Raw genomic sequence first — 10,858 nt, forward strand, 5'->3', positions numbered from 1 at the left:
CCGCTGGGCTGGGCGCCGGTGAGCGGGGCCGGGGGGCGGTTGGGAGTCGCCGGGGCTCCTCGCGGCTTAACGCCTGCGCCTGCTGCTGCTTTCCCCCCTCGCCGCTTTTCCCGGCGCCTCCAGGGCGCTCCCGGCCTGCTCCTCCCTGCCTCGTCCCCGGCGCTGCTTTATGGCCATTGCTCACCGTGTTTTGTAGATGGTTCTCACAACAAAATAGCAGGAAACAAGTGCAGTTAGCCAGGAACAAGGGCTTCAAAGCTATCTGCGCAGCCATGCGGACGTTATTGTACTGAAGACTTTACTGCTAGCCATAGGGATTAGAAACGAAGGTTACGTCATTTAGCAAAGCTAAATCTGGTATGCGAGCCGGTAAATTGTGTGTTTAGTTTATGTTTGACAGAGTGTTATAAGTCGACTTACAAACCTACTTTTCTTTTGCTTCAATAACCTCCTGAAAGCCTAGTGCTTACAAGCACCAGAATGATGTAGGTTCAGTACCTCAAGGCAGCTGACCGGAGTTGTGTTCCACTGATGTGACAGAAAGGAAGCAGTAATCACATCTCCGCTTACGGAGCATTTTTCTCAGGGCAGAGCGCAGGGAGAACAGGATCCGAATGGAGTCCCAGCAGGATACCGGGCGTTCCGCTCGATGGGCGGCAGGGCMATTGGGCCACTGTTACTGCTTGGTGTCGGATAATGAGTTTCTCTCTCTCCTTGCTGTAGTTAACATACGTGAGTGTGTGTGGAAGAGAGAAAGGGAGACAAACAAGAGTGCAATGAGAGCTGGTTAAACACTACTGCTTCACAGTACCATAAGTTAGTTAGTAGTAGGCCCAGATTGGCAGGTAGTAAAAGGCACACAAATTTTTTTTTTTTTCTTAATGACAAAAGGCCCCATGCTGTTTACTTTCCGAGGTTGACAATGGAACCTTGTTTGTGCGGAGTCGCTCTTCCTGATGGAAGAACTGTTTATTTCTTTTAGCAAGAAGCACTTTTAACAGTGAGAAATGGCTGTGTTGATAGCCAAGAGTGCTGAGGGGGTTTTTTTGTTTTTTTTTTTTCTTGCCACCTACAATTAAATAGGGTGGGGGTATGAATCACACTCCATTGGTTATAGAAGTGCTGAGATGTATACTGCTAGTAGAATGATGTATTTCTAACGTGCCTGTTTTTGTGTTTAAAGGAAAAATCTCAGGATTGCATGTATCTCCAATACTGTAAAGTGTGCCAGTCTTACAAGGCACCACGTTCACACCACTGTCGAAAATGTAACAGGTAGTGTCTCTCTTTGAAATTACTTTATATCCATATTTAAAGCAGCTTTTGTTCTTAGTGATGAGCTATTAATATCATTTCTTGTCAAAAAACTTCCATACAAACACTATGCTTGTTTCAAATATTTTCCACTTTTCAGTTGTGTGGTTTCTGTATGTCAGAACACAGTATGTTCTACTGTGTTGATGAACGTTTGCTTAGCTTTTTAAAATAATTTTGCTTAGTTTTTTTTTTTAAAAATCGGTCATTGACTTTGTAGTTGAAAACAGTTCCTCTTCAGAATTTCTTGGCAGTTTGAACAAATATTGCAGTGCTGGTTCAGGGAGGTGAGCACGTGTAAATACCTAACAACCTCTCAGCCCTTCCTGAACTCTAAGCCCAAACATCCACTTGTTTAGGGAGAACCAGTTTGGTAGAAAACCTTATTTTTTTCATCTTCCATAAGGGGAGAAAAATGTTGACTTGAGTGGAAATTTTAACTGTTCTTTACCACTTGCTGGGTTTTTGGCCGGAGGGGAGGGGGAGGATGTTAAGTGAACTGATATGCCTTTTGGGTCAACTTAGAAAGTTTGTTCCATGTTATGCGTTTGTCTTCCAACAGACTTGTTTTGAGCTAAAGGATGCTTTTATTATGAAAAGCTGCGCTTGAATCTAGCGCAGCTTGAAAAGAAGCAAGCCACTTTAGCAATCTGCCGTCCAGGCTGTAGTTGCATTTAACTTGGGTTGACTGGACAGGTCCTCATCTGAAGAATTATGCAGCATCAAAAGGATGTTGCAACATAAACATTCATTTGTTGTCTCTCTAAACAGGAGATCCATAGTTGTGTGCTTTCAGGAAGTAGAGACTGAAACTGTAGATCGGTGCTGTAATTTAGCTGCATCATCCTGAGATTTAAAATTAGACTCCTTCCTTTGATGGACAATCTATTTACTTTTTTTTTCTTCTAAGGAGTTATTAGAAAATGATAGCAGATCCTATTGATTCTCTTTGTAATAGCAAGTTCTTTTAATAATTTACTTTTTGTAAAATAAAACAGGAAATTGTAGGACAATCTCCAAATTATTTTACTAATCTGTTTTAGGGAGTTTCTGCCCCCTCAGCTGTAGCCAAAATAACTCACTATGTATGCATTTCTAGCCTGTTGCAGTTCAGTAAAGTAGGTAACTTAAACTACCACTGAAAACCTTTTATGCTATGGCAAGTTTCAGTGTGCAAATGGAGTCAGTTTTTGTGGTCCGCATGAATGAATTGTGACTTCTAGCGGAGTTCCAGCAACTTCTTCAGAAACGCTAGTACTGAATAAAAGTGTGTCTCTAGGGTGTTTACATCTGTTAAATTAAATAGATTTTGGAAAGGACTTACAGTAGGGTGAGGTCAGTACCTAGCAACTGATGCTTTCAGAGGATCTGCTCCTAAAATGAAAGACAGTAAATGGAAAATCACATTTTTGTCTGTAAATCTTTATATGTTCTTTCTGCAAGTAGTCCACAATGGATTTGATATTTCCATTAGTTTCTTGGTTTGTTTATTTTAAAAATTTGGCAATAACTTTAGTGGTTAATTACTGTGTTGATAGTTCTTGCCTTTTCCACACTTCACCTTTGTCTCCTGGCTCTGGAATATGGTGTTCATCAGCAATGAGCAAATTTGAGTAAAGAGGAGGAAGGATAATTTGGGAGAGTAGGACCTGCAAGTACATTTTTTGTTTTGTTTTGCTTTCATTCTATAACATGAAATATCATTTTGAATAACAACAAAAAAGACACTACAAGGTTGGTCTGTCAGAACTTAACATTTTTGTAATAGTCATTGTCAAATAATAAAAGCTGACTGTATCACCTTAAAATGGAAGATGTAAGCAAGAACAAATGCTTGTGTCCTTTAGCTGTTTCACTTTCAGTTATCTAGGTAAATTAGATGCRATTAAAACTCAGGAGATAAAGAATGTATAGGAGAACCAAACAACATTAACCTGGGAGATAAATAAGGAGATCTGCAGCAACATAATACCAGTTACACTTTTGTGTTCTTCTGATGCAGCTTTTGACATAACCAAATATTGTAGCTATCTAATGGGAAGCAGGGAGTCAGAAGGATGGAGATTTTCATCATGGCTGTTTCTTGCTATGAAATTGGATTATAATACGGAGATCTCCTTCTTTAATGATTCTAGGCTCTTTAAAGACAGTTCAGTTAGGTTTAAATAAATGAATGAAGGTAGAGTTGTAAATAGGTGTCCTTTCCTTTGAGCTTTTTGAAAAAAATCATCCATGTCCTTTATATGAATCAATGTTTATTATTCACAGGTGTGTCATGAAGATGGATCACCACTGTCCTTGGATCAACAACTGTTGTGGATACCAGAATCATGCATCTTTCACTCTGTTCCTCCTGTTAGCTCCGCTGGGATGCATTCATGCTTCTTTCATATTTGTTATGACTATGTACACTCAGCTTTATAACAGAGTAAGGAAACATGGTCAAATGCTTAAAATACTACTTAAGCCAGATGAGAATTTCTCTTTGGAAGTAGAGGGTGATTTGGTTCCCTGTAAAGAAGCACGTGGAATTACTTGCTATTGTTTCAACATGTACTCTCAGTTCTGCTCTCCACAGTTTGAGAAGTATGTTCATTAATTGGAGAAGGATTCAGAGAAAGATGTTTGTATTTTTTTCATTTTCTTTTTTTTTCCCTGTTGCTTGTCATAATCACTGGGAGTTTTACTAGAGCTTTGCATTAACTGAAGACAGTTTTTGGGTAGCACTTTTACAGAGACAGGCTGTGTTTTGGCTGGCACACGATCTGGCCAACACAAGTTGGATGCTATTCATTTCCTTTTCCTTGCCACTTTGTTAGAATTGAGTTCCTTTTTTTAAAGAAAAAATGTCAATTATTTCTGGAACTGAAAATAATTTATGCTGAGTTTATTTTAAAATTGGAAATTTTAACTGAAGCAACTGTGAGCAAAACTTGTTCTGGAATACATCCCTGCACAGATTTGTGGTTAAGATTTTGAGCTTTGATTTCAGCTTTTCGAAAAGTTTGGAAAACATTAATTGAATTTGACAGGTGAAGGGTGTGTGCTGTATTTGCAGAGCAGTACGGCTGAGAACTGCTACCTGCAAAAGCTTTCAGAGGAAAACCCGTAGTATTTCCATTGAAAATTGATACTGTGCTGTGCATACATTTTTCCGTATGAAACTACTGAAGGCTTTTTGTTAATGTGTCACAGTGTCTAGGTTTTGCTGCAGATTTTAGGCCTAGCTTGTTGTGCAGCATGCAAGATAATGATTTTGATTAAGCTTTTCATCTAGAAAAGGCCTACATCTAACAAAGAATGTATTTCTGAAGAGGAATGCTCTTCTGAGTGTATCATTTTTGTAATTGTTCCTCTTGTAATATAAACCTGTCCGAGGTTGGACATTTACCTTCAGAGTCTGATTTCTTATTGGTAACTTACTTTGTTTCAGTAGTTGGAATGTTCCAGAGCTGAATGATGATATTTTCCCTTCACAGATATCTTTTGGGTGGAGCTCTGTAAAGATTGACATGAGTGCAGCCAAAAGAGACCCTAGACCTATTATTCCCTTTGGACTGTCTGCATTTGCTGCATCTTTATTTGCCTTAGGACTGGCATTAGGAACAACTATTGCTGTTGGTATGTTGTTTATTATCCAGGTAAGTTTACGGCTTCTGTTACGAAGAAGATAAAAGCTGTAAGTTGTGTTTAATTTGTTGCTGATAACAATTGCAGAGCAGAAACAGAATTCAGAATTGAGATGGGAGCAGTTGTTAGTGCTTTCTCCTGCTTCATCTAGTGTTACCATAATCATTTTTTCATGGGAGATCTTGGAGCTGAAAATCTAATGGACAGAGAAACCATGAGATAGACTCTATAAATTCTGTTTGGAGAAAGACAAATCACTCAATATCTCTGGACTTCAATATCCTTGTCCCTGGGAATAGGAGTAATTGTGCCTGATTTCAGATGTTTGAAATGTAGAAATGTCCTCACATTTCARATGTTTGAGATCTTTGCAAGGAAAGAAAAATATACGTTTTAAGCCTAAACTGAAATATTGTGTGATACCTTATAAGTGTACATTTCTAAACAGTGATGTCAGCATATATCTGTGCTGTCTTAATTTTGAATATTTTATGTTTTAATTAAAGCATATAACAGTTGCTTTGTTGTTTCAAAGAAATATACTTTGTTAAATGAAGTGTTGTTTGCCTAGCTGATGGGTTTCTGCAGAAAGTTAATACTGTTTTCATCTAACACTTATTTTAGATGAAAGTCATCTTGACAAATAAAACTTCAATCGAATCCTGGATTGAAGAAAAGGTAAGCTTTCATTACAGTGTTTTTGTACTATATTGTTTCAAAGCTAGTCTCTAAATTTATGAAGTGCTTATTTTGCCTGTCTGGATTTAAACCAAATGTGTTATTTCAGTTCACCACTGACTTAGGGCCTACAACCAGCTTTTCTGTTATGGTCTCTGAAATTCACTGAAATAGAAGAGAAATTCTTTAAATGGATAAAGTTTTCTTTTTTGTTTGTTTGTTTTGGTTGCAGCATTCAAGATGATCCTACATAAATATTTGCTTTTAAGAGTATTTGCTTATCTGCTTGGAATATATGTGGCATTTTTTCTCTCTGAAACTTAAGTTGTCCTTGCTTCTAATTATGCGTGTCTGTATCTTTAATTTTCCAACTCCTCTACTGGTTATAGATACCATGTTTTCGCTCACAGGTTTCCATGTTTCCTGTTTTTCTGTCTGATTAAACTTGGAAGGATTTTCCATGTTGATCAAGAAGGCTTATAAAACAATGGGATATGTAGTCTTTTCTCCTTTAAATTTCTCCTTAAAATCTGTATCTTTTCGGAGGTTTCACAAGCAATATAACAAAGCAGCAGAAGCTAAGTTTAGAGGAAGCAAAAGATGTAGAATAATGTGTAGAATTTTTTGTTGTAAAACAGATTATTAGTATGTCCCTTTTGAAGACTGAACACACTGCAATACATCAATGTTTACTAAAAAACTACATTATTGGAACAAATGWAACATTCTTCTGTGACTGCTCCACTAGATGTCACTGTTACTGAAAGGATGAAAAGTTTGTGGCTGCAGAAAGTAGAAGATTCAGAGTGTTCGATGTGCACAAACCTTGAAGGGGAATAGACACTACTGATGATAAGTGTTCAGGATCATTAATGAAAGAATCCTGAGTTGTGGAAGTCCTTGTACATAATCTTGAGAAATAGTCAGACGTCAGTCTTTCTAAAAGCCGTGAAATAAAATAAAGTTAGAGCAAAGAGCAAACTAATCAGTAGTATACCCAGTTGGCTGTTGTTTAAAAAAGAAAAAAACAAAAGTGTAGGGGGGAAGGGTGGACAAAACCAGACATGCTTCTGAATGCCATGGTTGTTGCCTTTAATGCTAAGTAGTTTTAAAAGCCTGGGTTAGTATGAAAGAAGTTACTGCTCTTGCACAAAAATGCTTGCTGCCGGGGCTCAGGGACTCATACAGCACCTATGACCCTTGGTGTTCTAAACATTTGCTGTTCAGTCATAATTTGTAGGATATGTTTGGTGTACTGTATTTCTTTACTATTCCTAGGCCAAAGACAGAATCCAATACTACCAAACGGGTGAGACCTTTATTTTTCCTTATGACATGGGAAGTAAATGGAAAAACTTCAAGCAAGTGTTTACATGGTCTGGGATTCCTGAGGGAGATGGCCTGGACTGGCCAGTAAGAGATGGCTGTCATCAGTACAGTCTGACGGTAAATGTCCTTCAGTGATATCTCAAGTTATTCCTTCCCACTATCCAGCTGTCTGTCTTCCTTTGCAGTAATATGCCAAATTTTTAAATAACTGAAATAAAGTCTGACTAGTAGCACATATACTTCAGAAACAGGAATTCTGTCAAATTTTCTCTGATTTTTTGATAGCCTACATATGTACGCTTCTGTGTGTGCTTTTAAATGCTGAATATTTTTCCCTGTGTTTGCTTAATGGTTTCAATACCTGCCTTCGTTTTGTGTTGAGTGCACAGTGCTCTTAAGCTAAACACTGACTAAATTTCTATTTATCATCATTTGTAGATAGAACAACTGAAACAGAAAGCAGACAAGCGAGTAAGAAGTGTAAGTATTTGATGCTTGTGCTCTAAAACATTACTTTGAAATTTCTATATAAATAAATATAATTACTGATATATTATTTCTTGTCGTGATTTTAAACTTACCAATTAAATTAAGACTCTGTGTTTCCACAGAAACAGTGTGCTGCAACCTCTTTAATTAAACTTAATATTTAGCTTTCTTTGCATTTGCTCCTTAGTTTCCGGATGATAAGAAATGTGGTAATAATGGAAAATACTGGCAATAGGAGAGGAATAAAGATGACTGTGCTTCATTTTTAAACAGCTAATTTAGAATTTAGAGTCCCTTAGACAGCAAATTGCCATTACAGTCAGATATAATGGTACACTTGAACTGATTTTGGTATGAAACTGCCAGCAGGTCCATAACTCAATGCAGTAATATATTGCCATGTTCTGTTCAAATTGGCAGGTGCGGTATCGAGCAGTAGAAGACTATAGTGGTGTCTGCTGCCCTGTGACTAAAGGTGTTAAAACATTCTTCACAACACCGTGCACTGAAGAACCTAGAATTGCCCTGAGTAAAGGGGATCTGATTTTAGCCACAAGAGGCTTAAAGTTAGTGGCTCCACACCTTTATGTTTGGTTAAAAGAAATACTGAGATCAGTTCTGGCATCTAATTACCTATTACGCTTTCTTCTCCAGACACTGGATGTATGGTGAGAAGATTCTCGACTCAGCTGCTGATGGTATGAAGCAGTTACTTTCACTTATTCTGTTGAAAATTACAAATTAATTTTATAGCTGCCTAACTTTTGATAGAAATGTGGACAACATTACATGTTTAATTCTCAAAATGTAGAATGGCTTTATTGGCACTAGCCCCTCTCCTCTCTTAAACCAAACTCACAATTTTTACTATTTATCTCACTAGACCTGCTAGTTTCGATAAATGATACACATGAAATGATTCTGTTAAACTGGAAGAACTGGTAGTAGTCTTCTGTTAAATGGGAGCTGGGGGAGACTTCCTGATATTCTAAGAAAAAGTAACTCTAAAGAGGTTAATGCTGACTCTTTTTTTTTTTTTTCTCATTGATACTTAAATAGTGGTGATTCATAAACACTTTCAGTTTTCCTAACTAAACAACCCATATACATAGAAGATTTGGGATTACTTTGTATGTATGTATGTATGCCTTGAAAACTAAGAGATATTATGTCTTTGGTTTGGGATTGATTCCTGGGATTTTGACATTCACTTACATAGCTAACAACTATGGCTGTCAAAGGCATTAAAGACTCCTGGTGGTCTGCAGAGAGACACTATCATACCCACCTCCATTGAAAGTTCGACATTTTTACCTGAGCCGCCCTCCTGCTCAGGTCTTAGCTAAAAATTTAGCCGCCAGACTTTCCGTTGAGGATGCATTGGGTTCCACTGTCTCTACCAAACAATTGGGAATTCATTGTCTATATGTACCTTGTTAACAAGGAAGGGGTAGATAGCGGTCGCTATGATATGTGCATGCTTTTCATGGGAGGGCTGTGACCTCCATTGCTTGGGAATACTTCAACAGTTCTTTCCCGGGGATCTTTTTTAAATACCAAACCTAAACAAGTAATTGAAATGAGAATGTTAATAGTTTGTATTCAAAGGTTATGTTGTTTATCGTGATGATTATCAGGAGATATCTGTGCTATATAGTATGTTTTTTAAATATGCAGGTAAATTGGGTGGGTGGGGAACTGGGTGTAAACTGAAAGACTGGATTAGAGTTCAAAATAACATGGACATTTTGGAGAAATGGACTTGAAAAACAGGATGAGATTTGATATTTATAGAAAACTGCTATAAATATAAATGCTATAAATAGGCAGGAATAATTAGTTGCAGTAAAACAAGATGGAAAATGTAATGATTAAGTAGCAATTCTTCAGAGGGAAGAAATATTGGATCACGATCTGAACATGAGTCAACACTCTTGCAAAAAAGGAACAAGTATCTAGCTTCCAGATGCATGATGCATTCCATCCTACTCAGCATTGACAAAGACGCAGCTGAAATATTGCCAAAGTAATAGTGGTTACTACATTTCAAGAAGGAGGAGGATTAGCTGAAGAAGGTTGAGAGGAAAACACTGAGAATGATCAGAGTACTAGAAAATACAACCTATAAGGAAAAGTTGAAAGAATTGGGATGTCTTAGCTGGACAGGACAAGGAGATAGGAGAAAGCAGGTATATGTGCAAATATTCATCAGCTGCATGAAAGTCTGCTGTAGAGAAGGTTTTATTTGCTTCCTGTGTCCTTGGTATGTAGAAGAGGAGTTGTGAACTTAAATTATAGAAAGAAAGGTTCAGATTAGATATTAGGAAAGACTTTCTAATAAGGAATGCAGAGCACTTAAAAAAAAAAAAAATGGAGATCTCTGAAAACAAGCTAGGCAATGGGAAAGACTCCATGCATCCCCAGGCAAATGTGTTAGGATATTTTTCCTTGGAGAAGAAAATAAATTAGGTGATCTCTTGATGTCTCTTCCAGTCCTGTGTTTTTCCTCTATAGTGGGTCATGTTCTGCTCCAAGTTAATGCAACTTTTCATGTCTTAAGGTGGAATAAGAGAACGAGGCTGGTTCCCTAGGAAATGTGTGGAAAAATGCCAGTATGACTCTGAAATGGATCAACCAATGGATGGAGAGAAGAAAAGCAGATAGCCTTCTCTTTTTTTTTTTTTAATTAAGAAATGGAAATTTTACTTTCAGACCACAATCCTTTACTTGAAATTTTCTGTATATTACTTTACACTTATGCAATGAATATGTTAAGACAGGGTTTTCTTTTCCTCACAGCTGAAAGGGTTGGATATGTCTGTGCCATGATTTGCATACTTTTTTAACAATAAATAATTGAAGAAGCCATTCAGTGGATTGCCTTCAAGATGCAACTTTTTCATCCCAAGCCAGGTTTCTTTTCTTTTTGCTGCTTAAATTGCATTTTATTGCATACCAAGGAATCATATTTTAGGTTTTCCACAACAGCATCAGACTGTGATGCGTGCTGTTTATCTTTTGTATTTTACTTTCTCTGAAGCTGCCCCCTGAAAACTATAAAGTAAACCTCTAATTCAAATTCAGAATAAGATTTGTTACCTGTGACTTTTAATGATGTGAATTGTCCACCTCTAATAAATGATACGTATTCATATTCACTTGTGGATTTAATTGTTCATAGAGCTACAAGAACTTGTTTATAGGCATGGAATTGTGAACTGATTGGGAAGTAAAGAATTCACCATCGTAAGTTTTTCCAAAGGCAGAGAGATTTCAGCTCTTGCTATAGAAATAGTGCTTTTAACGTCTGAGAGTTGTAGCCAGCTACATCTCTGCTCCCTTTGAAATCTGGTCATGTACCTGAGAGACTAGAGATCTTGCTATGATCTGTCTTGGAGTGAAAAGAAGCAATAGTTCC

General features: G+C 37.4%; 1 protein-coding gene across 1 annotated transcript; it reads left to right on the top strand.

The window, feature by feature from the left end:
* Positions 1-6: 6 nt before the first annotated feature.
* On the top strand, positions 7-10,598 carry ZDHHC6 (zinc finger DHHC-type containing 6). Its single transcript, XM_026069817.1, has 10 exons — positions 7-18; positions 1,184-1,275; positions 3,583-3,742; positions 4,794-4,955; positions 5,569-5,622; positions 6,901-7,068; positions 7,390-7,431; positions 7,861-8,006; positions 8,095-8,138; positions 10,001-10,598. The coding sequence occupies exons 2-10, from the start codon at positions 1,202-1,204 to the stop codon at positions 10,102-10,104; spliced, it is 954 nt and encodes a 317-aa protein (XP_025925602.1). The 5' UTR covers positions 7-18; positions 1,184-1,201; the 3' UTR covers positions 10,105-10,598.
* The last annotated feature ends 260 nt before the right edge of the window (positions 10,599-10,858 follow it).

Source organism: Apteryx rowi, unplaced genomic scaffold, assembly GCF_003343035.1.
Source record: "Apteryx rowi isolate R43461 unplaced genomic scaffold, aptRow1 scaffold_3, whole genome shotgun sequence".
In the NCBI taxonomy this organism is placed as follows: domain Eukaryota; kingdom Metazoa; phylum Chordata; class Aves; order Apterygiformes; family Apterygidae; genus Apteryx; species Apteryx rowi.